Genomic DNA, 15,855 nt, shown 5'->3' with positions numbered 1-15,855 from the left:
GCTGCGCGGCAGGGAGAGGCAGCCCTCCGTGCTCAGAGACCACCAGGCTCTCCTCCTCAACTCTGGTCTTGCCCCACTGCCCCTCCACCCTGGGGCCTCCAGGGCTGGTCACCCCACCTGTGCCTCAGCAGTCCCTCAGGCGCAGCTCCAAGACCCGCGAGCCCTGGGCCCCTGCCAAACTCCACCGGCCATGCCTCCCAGAGCCCAGGGCCCTCTCTGGAAAGCGCAGGTGGACCCACCAGCCCCCGCCCCGACCCCTTCCACGGCTCCCCTGAGCTCATGGCACTTGCACACTCGATGTTCCCTCCACCCGCTCAGATGGTAGAGTCTGCCTGCAAGGCAGGGGACCCAGGTTCGATCCCTGGGTCAGGAAGATCCCCTGGAGAAGGAAATGGCTACCCACTGCAGTATGCTTGTCTGGGAAATCCCATGCACAGCGGAGCCTGGCATGGGGTCACAAGGGTCAGACACGACTTGCTGACTAAACCCCCGACCCTCAAAGTGCTCCTGACAGGGAGCCAGGAGGGTCGGCCTCACGGGGAGGTGCTGGGCCTCACGGGCTGCACACAGGACCTGCACATGCATGGGGCCCCAGAAAGTCCACGGGGAACCAAGAAGGCAGCCACGGTCCCCTGGCTCCACCCACCTCTCCAAGCCAGCGCTCTGCACCCAGAGGCAGGTGTCAAAGCCGGCGGCTGAGGGAAGGTGACCCAGGGGGCGCAGGCCCCACCAGAGGCCTATGGCTGACGCACGTCAGATCCACTTTCCAATAAAGCTGAAGAGCCTCAGGAAACACACCTTAGAGTCTGTAACAGGTGAGCCACATCCAGCTACAAGGGAAGAGCGTCATCCTCAGAGCCTGAGGGGGCAAGAAAGCCAAAGGCAAGAAAAGGGAGCCGGGGTCTCCCCCGGCATTTATCCATGGCTGGCAAAATATCTATTCTTGTCTCAATAGGCACGACTCAGAGGACAAGATACAGAACACCAATGACCGAGTCGCGTTGACAGTAATGGCGCGCCCAGACTCGGGGGACGAGCTTATGGCTGCCGGGAGGAGGGGACGGTTAGGGAGTCTGGGATGGACATGCGCAGCAGGCACATTCTGGGCCCATCCCCACGCTTTTCCCACCGGAGAGCCAAAAAGCTGCAAGGGCGTGGGGTAGGGAGGAACGTGAAAGATGAAAAGGTGGAGACAGAAAGACTAAGGAGCAGGCCGCACCGGGCCTGGCTCCCGCGCGAGCTTGAGCCCAAGCTGAGCGGGGCCTCTGGCTGGGCTGCGGGCCGGGCGCCCCCAGTGCCTCACCCCTCACCCTCCTCCCGCTGCCCGTCTGCAAGGGCAGAGCTACGTCTGGGGAGCCTCGAAGGTCACACACTTTGGGGCATGCTCTTCAAGGGAAAAAAAATACTAATTAGGTACACAAAGTCATCCTGACTCATTTGAAAAGACCCTGATGCTGGGAAAGATTGAGGGCAGGAGGAGAAGGGGACGACAGAGGATGAGATGGCTGGATGGCATCACCGACTCAATGGACATAGGTTTGGGTGGACTCTGGGAGCTGGTGATGGACAGGGAGGCCTGGCGTGTTGCAGTTCATGGGGTCGCAAAGTCGGACACGACTGAGCGACTGAATTGGAACTGGAGAGGTCCTGATGTCAGGTTTATAACATGTCATAAACCCAGTTTTATATGCTTCTGAACCCTGGGACGAGGGACGCAACAGCCACTAGAGCTCACAGGTCACCAAACTCCGGCACAGTCCAGCATCCCACGTCTCTGCTTTTAGCTGAGTGATTACAGAGCCAAGGGCCAACACAAAAGTTGAGAGGCTGTCTTCACAGGTGGTGAGGCTGAGGCTGTTACCTTCACCTCCGCCCCCAAGTTAACTTTCCCGAGTTACTGAAGCCAAAAGAAGGCGATTCAAGGAGCAAGTAAGAATGCTCGCTGACAAGAGGCCTGCGAGGCGTTCAACCTGGGTCCCTGGCCTCGCGGGTGTCAACGCGCCATGTGTGAGCTGAGCCACACGCGGGCACACGGATACATTCCTAGATGCTATCACTGCGGCTGTGTTTGTCTTCGCCACCAGCAGGCAGAGTCCGTGGGCACGAACACAGCCTCTTCCATTTGCTGTGGTGCCTCCAGTGTCTAGAACGGTTCCCGGCCTGCAGGAAAAGACTCAAACTCATCAAACGTGTGCTTTTACAGGGAATTTTCATAAAGATTATCGGAGAGTTACTCCTGTCCATTTAAAACCAAAGCAGCCAGGACTGGGAGAGGGCGAGGAGTCCTGCCCAGGGAGAGACGGAATGAGGCTGTCCTGGAGGGCGGAGGAGGGCTGGGACGGGAGGACAGTCCTCGCCGACCCGGTGGAGCAGGTTCCACAAGCCACCCACGCTCCCCAGGGTTTCTCAGAGTCTTGAGAAATAGACCTCCGATGTCTTCCTCCTTTGAGAGGCCGTACATTTGAACTCCTGGCTGTGATTCAGTAATTACTTGGGGCTTCCCGCTCTCTTGCTCCTGTCTCAGTGACAAACTGCTGGCGACTTCTGATCCCACAGCAACCGGAAACCAGCAGAAACAGTGTTTGGCTCCCCCGAGGACTGGCTGGCCCAGCTGGGTATCTCCTTCAGCGTCTCCTGAGTCACAGACCACCTGTCAGGCTCCGGCAGCAGGCACTTCTCCTGTGCTTCATGTGTGAAACAACGCTACAGGAACGGTGCTATAGTTACTACGATACACACAGCATAAGCTCACACAGGCTCAGTGAGGTCAAAAATTCACTCGAGAGACATCTAAACCCTGACACCCATCAGCGGCAGAGAAGGGGAGAAGCTCCACGGACTCCTCGGAAGTCCACCTCCCGTGTGTTTCTTCCAGATTCCCACCCCTCCACGACTGACACGCTCCGCAGCTGCACAGACGCACACCGGGCCTTGGCTCTGCTCTGAAAGCACAAGGGGAAGAGGCTGGCCCACTTCGACCGTCAGAGAGACACCAAGGGAAAGCCGCAGTCTGCAGAGCAAACCTCCTGTGTGATCAGATTCTACCTACCTTGTGGGAAAAAGGAAGTAAGGGAGACACCGAGGTCTTATGGCCACAAGCATTGTGGCCCAAATTCCTAGTTCCACACACAGTTAAAAGTACCCAGGAGTCCCTCTCCTTTTTCAAAAATGTTACCCAAGCAGCAGCTGACGCTAAACCTTTAATCCACTAAAAGCAATGCTAACCCTCGGGGTGAGGGGTGGGGGCGGCGGACATGAGCACGGATATAAAATGGGGCCCTCGAGCTCCTGGTACACACAGCAGACCCCCGCTGATCACCCCCATGTTAAACTGAGGAACAGCCGAGGAAACAAGTCTGCCCCACGCAGGCTTGGAGGAGGGGAGCTAAACCACGTTAAAAGCTATCTAACATGGGAGGAACCGTGCTCCAGTTAAGTCTGCAATTACCGAAGCAAGAAAGGCAAGACCACAACCACCAACCTGTCCATCAACAGCAACGCAGGGGAGACAGCCATCACACCTCCGGGAAGCGCCTGGCTCTGAGGCAGCCACAGGAGCGCGCGCCTCCCCCAGGAACATTCCTGCCCGGCCCAAGCCGCAGTCCCAAGCAGCACCATGGGCGCCCTTCCGAGCCCGCTCCACGCAGTCTGGAAGGCTAAGGAAGGCTGGGCAGAGCGGCCCGGCTGGAAAGGCCAGGCGGTGGGGGTGTGCGGGGCTCTGACTCCTAGCCAGTCCCCAGGAAGCTGGGTGTGGGCAGTCTGGGAGGAAGGCTGATCGACCAGGCTTCCAGGGCCCCACACAGACCCACTCATGCAGCTCAGCACCCGGCAGAGACCCAGAGCCACAGCACAGCAGGACAGGCTCACCTGACCCCAAAACCCACGGGCGCTGCAGACTAAGAAGGCAGGCGAAGGGCATCTGAAACAACTGAGCACCTCCTCTGGGCAGACACTGCACTCTGTGCAAAAGCAACCAGGTTTTCTGGTGAGTCACAAACATGGTCACTGAATCTCTGTCCAAACACTTGCCTTAGAACCGTCACTAGGGGACTGTCCCTCCATGACTTCAAATAGTGCTAAAGCTTTTTTAAGGGACAAGATCTAATTAACAACGTCCAGTCTATAGAACTGATCTATTCTAAAGCCACAAGATACCATGGGTTGGCTGGCCCTTGGGGCAGGCATCATTCAATTATTTGTCAACAATCAGCCCACGCGCCCAGCTAGGGCTCACTTGCTACTAAGCAGCCCCATCGTCCATGCCTATCTGGCACATGTCTGTATGTCTGAAATTACACAAAAGACATCTGACTGGAGACAGCAGGCGGACATCTCTGGCAAGAGGAGCTGGTGAGGAACAGAGGAAAAAGTTACTTTATGTTACAAACTACTATACTGCCACTTTATTTTTTTAAAAAATCAAACCTTTGCAACTAAAAAGAAAAGACAGCCAAGCATGGGCGGTAAGAGGGTACAGCGTGGCCCCGAGCACACGCCTGTCCCAGACGGACACGACTCCCACCCCAGTGCAGCGGATGCTAACGAACACACTCTACAAAGCCGGGGACCCCAGAGCGGGGGTCTGGACCAGGGGCAGCGTCACCTACCTGGGAGCTGGCGAGAAATACAAATCTTGACCCCATTCAGACCTACTGGGTCAGAAACTCACGCGCGGCCCAGCGAGCTCTGTTTCACAGGCCCTCCAGGTGGCTCGGATGCGGCTAAGGTTTGAGAAGCACTGTTCTGACTACACTTACACACTTCAAAAAATTCCTGCTCTCCTACTTAGCAGTTCTGGTCAAATCCCTCACTACCCGAGGAATCAAACTGACGTTTTTCCATCTGTAGCTCAGGGTGAGAACAGAGCAGTCATTCACAAAGTGAATATAAGAGATTCACTCTAAGAATCCACAAAGCCACTATAGGAGATTCACAAAGAGTTCACTTGAAGAGACTCCTCACAAAGCCACTGGAAGAGATTAGTCAAAGCCCCCCAGCAACAGCCTGCTTTCCCGGCTTCATCTGCAGTCTCCTTCTCGGGAGCCACTGTGCTTTCTACGCTCCAGAACACTCATGTTCCTGTAGTCCTTCCAAGTTCTTCCTCAACCTGCAGTATTCATGTTTTATAATTATACCTCAGCAAAAAAAAATGCTTCCAGAAACATCCATAATTTTAAAACTCACAGAGAAAACTCAGGTCCAGATGGTCTCACTGGTGAATCCTTCTAAACATTTAAGGAAGAAACCTTCACAAACTCTTTCAGAGAACAAACCTTTTAGACCGCCCCCCGACCACAGCAAATTTATTAGGTCACTCAACTGATGCATTTATACGTCTGATTCACCAAAAAAAACAGGACTTTCTGACGACCCTGGGAGGGTTATCTGACATGGGTTAGTATGTACATGTATACATGTTAAATTCCCACAAAGCCTTTTTATTATTTTTAAAAATTCATATATAATAGAGCAGACTTTTTGGTGTGCAGGTCTCTGAGTTTTAACACACTGGTCAGTTCATTTAACCACCAGGGGAAAATCTTACAGAAAGTCTTTGAGAAAACAGAAACAAGAACATTCCTCAACCGATTTTATAAGGTCAACATAATCTTCACACCGAAACTGGACAGAGAATATTGTAAGAAAGAAAAATTACAGGCTATACTCTTATGAACAGAGGCAGAAAAAATTTCAAATGTATATATTAGCAAATCAAATCCAACGACAGATATAAAGGATGATCTATCAAGAACAGTTGAGATGATTCTAAGGAAGCCAAGTTAGTTTACTTAACATTAGAAAAATGTTATTCACCACATACAGAAAATAAAGGTGAAAACGCATCATCAATAGATGTGGAAAAAAGCATTTGATAAATGCAACACACTCATGACTTTTTAAATCGTACAACTATGAATAAAAGCAAACGATTTTTATCAGAATCCTTAATCTGATTTTTAAAAAGTGCTTCTTACTATAAAGTAAGGCATCTAGTAAAACACATCTTATTGCAAAAATCACACTTAGTGGGAAACGGAGAAAGCTTTTCCCCGAGGCCGGCGCCACACAAGGCTCTCTGCCAGCACTACTTCAATCTAACCTGCATCGGAGACCCTGGTCACGCAATAACTTAAGAAAAGTACATACAAAGTGTAAGAATTGGAAAGAAACAAACCCCATCCACAGACAGCATGGTATTCTACAGAGAAAAGTCAAAAGAAACCACAGATAAACTGTAAGAACTGAACTGAGCAAGATTCTGGGAGTCAAGGTCTACAGACAAAAATTAACTCCGTTTCCAACTAACGCTTATAAAACGGCATTTTGAAAACCATCAAAAATAACAAGTATCTTGGAATAAATTTAATGAAACACAAAACCTGTACATAAAGAATTATAAAATACTGTGAAAAAAATTTTTAAAAACTAAATAAATGAAAGGACATAACATATTCAGAGATCAGAAGTCTTCTACTATAGATTAGAAGTCTTCTACTGTACAAGTCTTCTATAGTAAAAAGTAACCAACAGATTCAATGTAATCCCAAACAAAATCAGAGCAGATTTCTGTGGTAATCGCCAAACTGACCTTTAAAATTTACAGGGAAATGAAAATGACCTAGAATAACCAAAACAATGTTAATGAAGAACGAAGCAGGAGGGCTTACTCTACAGATACCAAAACCTATGACACGGTAATAGTAATTAAGAGAAGACAAGTGAGAGAACAAACAGATGATGGAACACACACAGTCACCTGACTTCTTTCAAAGGTTCAGTGGGATGGATGATCTCTACAAACCGCTCACTACCTCTCACTCTAACAGAACATTAATTCTGATGGACTACGGCTCTAGTTGGTAAAGGCAAGACAAAGTCTCTAAAAGAGAACGTGCACGCATGCTAGGTCGCTGCTGTCGTGCTCGGCCCAAGGACCGAACCTGTGTCTCTCAGGTCTGCTGCATTGACGAGCAGGCTCTCTACCACTAGCACCACCTGGGCAGCCCAGAAGATAACTCAGACTTTCTTAAACAGGACACAAAGGGCACTAAGCATAAAAAGAAAACTTCTATTAAGCAGAATTCATCACCATGAAGAACTTTTCTTAGTTTAATAAACCAAACTTTTAAAATATTAAGAGAATAAGAAGGTAAGCCATAGTGTAGAAGATACGGGCTTCCCTCGCGGCTCAGTCGGTAAAGAATCTGCCTGCAATGCAGGAGACCCAGGTTCAAATCCTGCGCCGGGACAACCCGCTGGAGAAGGAAATGGCAGCCCACTCCAGTATTCTTGCCTGGAGAATCCCATGGACAGAGGAGCCGGGCAGGCTACAGTCCGTGGGGTCACAAGAGTTGGACACGACTTAGTGACTAAACCACCACCACCAGAAGATGTTGCAACACACACCTCTCACAAAGGACTCTCCTTCTGAATACAGACAGTACGCCTACAAACCAGTCAAGACACACCTCAACAGGCAAGCCACAAAGGGAGATTCTCAATCAGCAAGATATGAAAAAGTGAATCGAATCATGAGTCATCAGAGAAATGTAAAGGAAAGCTAAATACCCCTATCCCATCACCAGAACGGCAAAAAGCGGAAAGAAGCCAGGAAACTGACACCACCAAGTCTGGGAGAGGAGGGAGCCGTGTGCACACGCCAGTCCGAGCACGTTCTGGGACAGCCGCCCCGGAAGACCACCCAGCCGTGTCCATGAAAGCAGATCCGGCGAGTCCACCTGAGGGTCACACGCATAGAGAGACACTACGACCAGCGTTCTTCCCGGTGGTCACGAGCGGAACAAGCGAACATCCAGCCACGGCAGAACGCAAAGGGACGGGTCTATCTGCACACCTGAACACCCCCAAAACGAGAGAATGGATACTGCTGCCGCACAGGAACCACCTGGGCGAGCCGCCGACAAAACCGAGCAAAGAAAGCCAGACACCGGAGAATACGCCGTGTGACACCACACATCTAAAGTTCAAAACGAGCGGAACACATCTATGGTGACAGAAGTCGGAACAGTGGTGGCCCCCGGGGAGCGAGGTCCTGACCGAGAAGGGGCGTGACTCTCCAGGGGCACACGAGTGGGTGCTCACTCTGTCCCCATTCAGCAAACACTAGTCAGCTGCAAGCGTGCTCCTCTGGAGCCTCTGGGCTGATGGAGTCCCTTTCCGCAAAGTCCCTCCTCTGTGCCCCCAGCGCACTCACACTGACTGTGACGGAGAGCTGAGGGCTATGTTTCAGTTATTTATGCGCCACTGCCCCTACATACACGGGAACCTTACTTGGTCTTTGTACCCCCAAGGCCTGGCATAACCTGCTAGATTTGCTGCATTAACAGGTAATTCATTAACTAACCCTGAAACTGCACCACCACCTCAGAGCCTCCCACTGATAAGTCAGAGAGCAAAACAAGACCCCGTGTTATCCTGGGCCACAACCTCCTTGAAATCTCCTTCAAACACTCCCAACATTTAAATAGAGGAAGGGAAGATGAAACAGAGATGCCTTCTCTAACATCAGCTTAGGTTTTTAAGAAGAGAGAAAGAGAAGACACTGCGAAATGCCTACATAATGTAGTACAGAACACTGCTAAGGGGAAAAAACACACAGCTTTATTCTGAATCTCTGTCTGGACACCAAAGAACAGAGGGAGAATGGCGCTGCTCGTTAGTGACAGGCTGCAAGCACCATGGACTGTGAGTGGGCGCGACCACAATGGCGGCAGAGCAAAGGGACAAAATGGCCGCGCTCTCCCGTTTTAGGGGTTCTGACGGTAAGATCAGACCTCAGGTGGAAAAAGCACATGCAGAAGAAAGCATTCAGCATCAGGCAGAGCTGGGCTCCCATCCCACCCTGGTAACAAGCTGCTGGACTCTGGGTAAGAAAAGAACCTCTTGGTTTTGAGGCACCACCTCCCGGTTACGCACTTTGGGACTGTGAGGAGTGCTTATCAATGACACTGAAAGCAGTCTGCTCATTATATAGGGCCAAGCACCGCATCTCGTTGAATCCTGACCCTAGTCACACGGGGCTTCCCTGGTGGCTCAGCGGTTACAAATCCATCTTTAATGCAGGAGACTGCCTGCAATGCAGGAGACACAGATTTGACCCCTGGGTTGGGCAGATCCCCTGGAAAAGGAAATGGCTACCCACTTCAGTATTTTTGCCTGGGAAATCCCATGGACAGAGGAGCCTGGCAGGCTATAGTTCATGGGGTCGCAAGAGTTGGACACGACTGCACGGCTAACCACCACCACCTAGTCAGTCACACACGTTATTTCTTTCACTCAACAAATACATGTTGAGCACTGCTCATCTCCGAGGCAGGGCCAAGTTCAGGAAACACAGTCGATGACGACCAGAGACACAGGTGTCCGTCCTCCACAGGCTTATGCATAATTTTCCTCAAAATGAGGAAATTCAGAGACATAACCTTGCCTCAGGTCACACAGTACACCAGAACACTTGGATCTGGACTTAAGTCTGTATTTTCCAAGAGCGGTTCTCAATCCTGGCTGCAAACTATAATTACCTAGGCAGCTTTTTCGAAACTCCTAATGCCTCGCTCTCACCCTAAACCGATTAAAACTGGTCTCTGAGGGCAGGGCCTGGACAATTTTTTTTTTTCAAGTTTTCTGAATAATTCTATTGTGCTGCAAAGGCTGAGGACTTTGTTCCTTCACTAATAAATGTTCCCTTCCCCTGCTATCTGTTTAACTCATGCTTTAATCTACGCATTGAATTTAAGATTAACTCCTTTCCAGCAGTTTCCATGAACAGCGAATTACTTTTAGAGTTTGCTTTAAACGGCCCAACAATTCTATCTGCTAAAGAAAAACCGAACTGTGAACACCTGCTTTGTAATGAGAACGTTTCCAGGATCTTGTTCCCAGGATCAGGCTAGTGCAGGTCCCCAACCCAGGGAGCCTGTGGAGCCCACCTGCCTGCGCCCTCTCCCTCCACAGCAGCAAATCCAGGCCCTGCCCCAGGATTCGCTGGAGCCCAGCAGATCCTCGTCTTCTCTCGTATGGAAAACACTCAGCCCGGAGTGCGCACACTGCAGGCCTTGCCCGTGAGGATTCAGACAGACCAGCCTCTTACGTGCAGCTCCAGAACAAGAGCTCGTGCCGGCCAGGTGAACAGAACCGAGTCACGTTCTAACACTCCAGGGCCAGGCAAGGACACCAGCTGGGCATCAGGGATGACTAAGCCCCAGGCCCTGTTTTTGAGGGGCCCACAGTAAGAGCGAGACAGAACACCACTGAACTAAACCAAGAAGGCTACGGGAACAGAGGGCAGCACGCCTGGAGGAGGCTGCCTCTGCCCTGGCCACGGCGGGGTAGGAGTCACAGAAGAGGTGTCAGCTGGGCTGGGCCATGAAGCTGTGCAGAAATCGGCCCCGGGGACCAGGGCAGAGGGAAAGAGAGAGTGTCAGGTAAAGGCAGGGCAGGGCGAGCCAGCAGTGCTGGGCTCAGAGCACACCGTCCCATGAGTCAGAGCAAGTGCCCGGGGGAAGGAGAAAAGGGAAAAGTAGAAATGTTAGCTGCTCAGTCGTGTCCGACTCTTTGGGACCCCATAGACTGTAGCCTGCCAGGCTCCTCTGTCCACAAGATCCTCCAGGCAAGAATACTGGAGTGGGCTGCCATGCCCTCCTCCAGAGGATCTTCTCAACCCAGGGATCAAACCTGGGTCTCCTGCTTTGCAGGCAGATTCTTTACCGTCTGAGCCACCAGGGGAGCCCAAGGAAAGGAAGGGAGGAAGCCAAAGTCTCTGCATTCTGCAGACCGCAGGACGTGGAAGGACAAATCCTCCCAAACTTGAACTCAGTAACCAGAGGCCAGAGCTATGGACGCTTCTAACAGTCCGCCGGCCCTCACTGAGTTTCCTCGTTCACACAGCAGGGGCTGGACCTTCGCTGCCATCAACCTGCAGCCAGGACAGAGGGCTCCCGGAGGCTCTCATCCTCACCTCGGGAGGCGGCAGATCAGAGCCGACCCGGGGTCAGGGCCGCGGTCAAGAAGCAGCAGCACTTCTGGGATTGTGCCCCAGGAAATCACCCGGAATGCACACAGTGCGCACTGAGGTGCCCTCAGCCCATTTTATCACCAAAAAGTAGGAACAAAAGCCATTTCCTTATTATGGGATAAGTAAATGATTCACAGGATGGAATACCACCACAAAGACACCAGTATGTATGAACAATTCATTTTTAATCGTGTGAGAAAATGTTTTCAATAAGTAAAAAAAAAAAGCAGGATATCAAGCTGTGGTGATAACACATTTTTATGGATAAAATTCAGAGAAAGTCTGTAGGGAAATACTATAAAGAGGAACATCAGCAGCAGGTGTAAAAGTGGAAACGACAAAAACAAAATGATAACATAAAAGGTCAAAATTTGCCTACATACTTCTAAACAAATACAAGCTTTGGGAAAACATGTAAAAGAAGGTTTACCATTAAAAACAAAAGGCAAAAACCTCCCAGAAAGAACACGCCAGTTTCGCAGACACCACCAGTGTGGACGCCACGCGTGCAATCTGAAACCTACACCGCGGGGTGACCTGATGCGGGAGCTCAAACTGTTGACGGGGGGAGCTTCTCTCAAATTCTAGAACAATAACAAAGCTGAGAAGAAAAATATTTAGATTTTAAGAGCTAAGTGTTCCAGATCTCTTAATTACTCTTTTAGATTTACAATCTATCCCTCATTCACTTAAAAGGATTTACTGAACACTTACTAAGCGCTTGCACTGGCCAGGAAAACAGAACCAGAACAAATAAGCTGCCTAAGACGCAGCCCCTTCCTTCAATCCGCAGGAAGCTCACGGTGAGGGGCTGCAGAGGGTGTGGGTGCTGTCGCAAAACAAGACCACGGACTGTGGATCCAAATGAGGGGGTCTGGGCAGGGGACAGCTGATCAGAGGAGGTTTTTCAGAGGGACAACGAGAGTTTGCCAGCATAGCAGGCCAAAGTGCAGGGGTAACCCACGCTGGCTCAGAGAATTCACTTTTTTTTTGAGGGGGGGGGGGCGCGGGGGCTGAGTCGCACAGCTTGCAGGATCTTAGTTCCCCAATCAGGGATATAATGTGTGTGCCCTGCTTTAGAAGCACAGAGACTTAACCACTGGACCACCTGGGGAGTCCCCGGAGAACTCTAAGTCACGTTTCGTCACGTTTTGTCTCTGTTACTCTAAGTCACGTTTTGGTAGGGTTTTGTGGCTGTGGCATAGGACGGGGGCTGGATGCAGAATGCTCCCTGGGTCATGTCAGGCACTGAGGTGTTGATGCTGCAGATGGCGAGAACTACTATTTAAGCAAGAGGGTGAGAGAGCATTCAACATATAGACCCCAGGCATTACTTCTTATGAAGAAAGGGGATCAAGAAAAATGATTCAGAAAAATGGCCGGCCAAGGCTCCTCGCTCTTCACCAAACCCACTTCCTCATTATCCAGGCACTGGCCCCGTTTCCCAGCCTCCTTCACAGGTGTGTGTGGCCACGGGTGGAGAAAAACAGCCAGCCAAGGCTCCGAGGTCACACTGCCAACATCTGCTGGATCACGAAAAAGCAAGAGTTCCAGAAAAACAGCTGCTTCTGCTTTATTTGACTAAGCCAAAGCCTTTGACTGTGTGGATCACAACAAACTGTGGAAAATTCTTAGAGAGATGGGAATACCAGACCACCTGACCTGCGTCCTGAGAAATCTGTATCCAGGCAGTGGCCTGTTTCCCAGCCCAAGTCACAGGTGTGTGTGGCCACAGGTCAGAGCGCCAGCCAATAAGCTGTGAGTGGGGTGATGTGCACCCCCTCAAGTGTGCGCTCCCTAGGAAACCCCCCACATGCAGCACATTCAGACTCTGTCCCCTCTCCAGCTTGATGCAGAGGAGCCTGGAGTCCTCAGGTTGAAATGGACAGAGCCCCGAGATGGGGAGGACATGGAAGAGAGTGGAAATGAACCTCCGCTGTGTTTGAGTCTTCAAACATGTTTCAAGTTTGTTACAACAGCTAGTATTCACCTAAGCAAATACGTATTTATGTCTTCTCCCCACAAACTCTGAAAGTGAAAAGTGAAAGTGAAGTCGCTCAGTCATGTCTGACTCTTTGCAACCCCACGGACTGTAGCATACCAGGCTCCTCCGTTCACGCGATTTTCCAGGCAAGAGCACCAGAGTGGGTTGCCATTTCCTTCTCCATAATCTCTCACCACCACTCAATTTCCTCTGCTTTAAAAACAACTGCTGTCAAAGGAACTTCTAAAAAGAATGAAACCTGTTCGTTCCAGGGTAAAGGCTCAGAGTAAACAGTCAGATGCGAGGGTGGGGGCTGACCGGGAAACATTCCTTCTCGTCTAACTGGCCGCTTGCCCTCTTCTTCCTCCTCATACTAGGCTCTCTTCCACCTGTGAACAACAACAACAAAAAACATGCGACCCAGTAAACCCATGTAAATCCCAGTAAACCACGCGAGCCGCCACCCCAGTAAACACGAACGCTGCCTACCATCCGGCCAGCAGCTACTGCAGAAGACCCTCCGGTGCACCCTGGGGGGTTCAGGGTGGAGAGAACCAGACGACTGGCCCTGGATAATTAAACGATGGTTTCAATCAGCACAGACTCTTGCATCTTCCCATATGTAGAAAAGCTCTAAAACCCATTAACTTGAGATATCTTCTTTCTGTGATTAACGATAATCTTTTGTGTTTGACTACAAGTTGTTTCTTTCTCCCATCAAAAAACTCCAGACCCTGGCTCCTTGTTTATCTCTCTGGAACAGTCAGGCCATCAGAGCTATCAGAGAGGCTGCCTTCCCGGGCTATGGTCCTCAGGAACGCCACGGAATGAAACAGAATTCTCAATTTTTGGGTGGTGCACTTTTTTCAGTCGACACAGCCCTGTAGGATGTGGACTGGGAGGCAGAGCCCATGCCCTCCTGACCTCTTCCCCTGGACCTCCCCTCCTAGGCTTCCCTGGTGCCTCAGATGGTAAAGAATCCACCTGCAATGCAGGAGACCCAGGTTTGATCCCTGGGTTGGAAAGATCCCCTGGAGAAAAGAATGGCAACCCACTCCAGGACTCTTGCCTGGAGAATTAGGAGCCTGGCAGGCTACAGGTCCATGGGGTCTTGAAGAGTCGGACATGACTAGGTGACTAACACTTTCACTTCTTTCCTCTCCTGCTAGGAAATGTATTTAACCACCCAATCCTGAAACCTAAAGGAAATGAGAACTTAATTCCAAACCCTAGTTTTCAGACCTCTACAAACATTCACTCTTCCCTGTAACACTGTACACAGAGCTTGAATTCTAAAAGCCTCTGGCTGAAAGCAAAGGGGAATGAATGCGAAAGTGGACTGTGGCGGGGAGGGGGGGTTACCACGGCCATTAGGCAAATCTGGATGACTCATCACTCCTCCATATATAGAGCCTTACAGGAATCCCGAGACAAACCACAACGACTCACAACAGAGAATCAGCAGAAGTGGAATTGAAACAACTCTCCCTTACAGACCCAGCTCAGTTCACATAAACAGGAACTAGCTGATCTGATGTGGCAATCCAGTAAGACGTGCACATGAAAAATGCAGAAGGCACAGCAGAGTTTAAATGTCAGCTACATCGAGTGTCCAGGGCTCTACAAGCAAACACGCAGTCGTTTTAAAATAGGCACTACTCAAGGTGGAAAACCGAGCAAGACAGTGTTAACCGCTCTATCATTCCACTAACATTTTTTAAGTAGAACAGCTCTTATACTCAACTGGGCAGAGGGAAGTTTATTTCTGAGCAGTGAGTAGCTGGCAGCCGAAGAAGTGTGTTGCAGGAATGGGTCAGCCTGTGGGTTCCTCCACGCCCTTGTACCCCCACAGAGTGTCCTGAACGCACACTGAGTCACCCTCCCAGGCTGACCATAACTTCAGTTTCCATAAAGATGCAGCACGCGACTTCCCGATAGTGCAGGACACTATGGGTGTGGCATCAAGTCAGGAAGCCAAACGAATCTTGCAAAGAACAAAGACCTTCTCTTCATCCCCCACTCCCCAAAACTACCTTGCTTATGGCTGTGGAGCTGCTAAGGACGTGAACACCTTGCAGAAGCCAGGGCAGAAACGACGCAGAGAAATCAGTGCAGCCCATGAGGTTTACCAGGAACATAGTCCGGTTACTGAACAGGGCACATACAGAGCCGCTCCTGATTACTGGCTCCAGCACTCTGGAACAAAAAGTCCCTGACTGCCCCCACCTGAGGCCAACGGGCATGTCAAAGTCAGCACCGAACAGCAAGCAGCTGAACATAAAGGCTTTCATTCCTCGGGTATAGACAAGTTTCCTAATCCTCAAACAGAAGGAAGCAGATCATCAGACCCAGCTGGGATTTCCCAGAACACCTTCCTGTTCCCTTGAGTTCCTCCACCTAACAGAGAACTAGTGAGACCACAAAAAACCAGCCGGTGGCCTGACTTTAATCAAGTCACCATAACGTGAAAGAGATCCTTCAGGTTCACCCTCCAGGACCAACGGAACCCTTTGTTTCTCTTTTTTTGGCTGATCGTTTCTTGGGCAAGCTGGCACTTCTGAGCATTCCTTCACTCGTTCGTTTACTAAACCAAGAAGCGGGGAAGAGATTCCTGATAAATTCTGGACAGGGCATAGCACTGACCACTATGCCAGGCAGTGTGTGTCGCCTGGTTATTGCCACACCAGAGACGAGGAGACCAGGGTTCAGGAAAACGAAGCCCAGGGCCCGCCCCAGCCCGAAGGGCAGGTCGGAGTCACGTCTCTGGCTCCAGGACGGCACTCTCTGAACCGCCCCTCCTCAAGTCGTTGGAGGGACAAGACACCTCAGAACACCC

The 15,855-nt window shown here is 50.7% G+C and overlaps 1 protein-coding gene across 6 annotated transcripts in view; it reads right to left on the bottom strand.

The window, feature by feature from the left end:
* Positions 1–15,855, bottom strand: part of TBC1D14 (TBC1 domain family member 14) — a 108,721-nt gene that overhangs the window by 69,700 nt on the left and 23,166 nt on the right. Inside the window, exon 1 of one of the 6 annotated variants that reach the window (XM_015471785.3) lies at positions 3,482–4,578. Coding sequence (XP_015327271.1) covers positions 3,482–3,813 — 332 coding nt within the window. The 5' untranslated portion in view covers positions 3,814–4,578. 6 annotated transcript variants of the gene reach the window in all.

Source organism: Bos taurus, chromosome 6, assembly GCF_002263795.3.
Source record: "Bos taurus isolate L1 Dominette 01449 registration number 42190680 breed Hereford chromosome 6, ARS-UCD2.0, whole genome shotgun sequence".
Taxonomy (NCBI): Eukaryota; Metazoa; Chordata; class Mammalia; order Artiodactyla; family Bovidae; genus Bos; species Bos taurus.
Note: the sequence above shows the minus strand (reverse complement) of the source record. Positions and strands in the feature narration are given on the sequence as shown.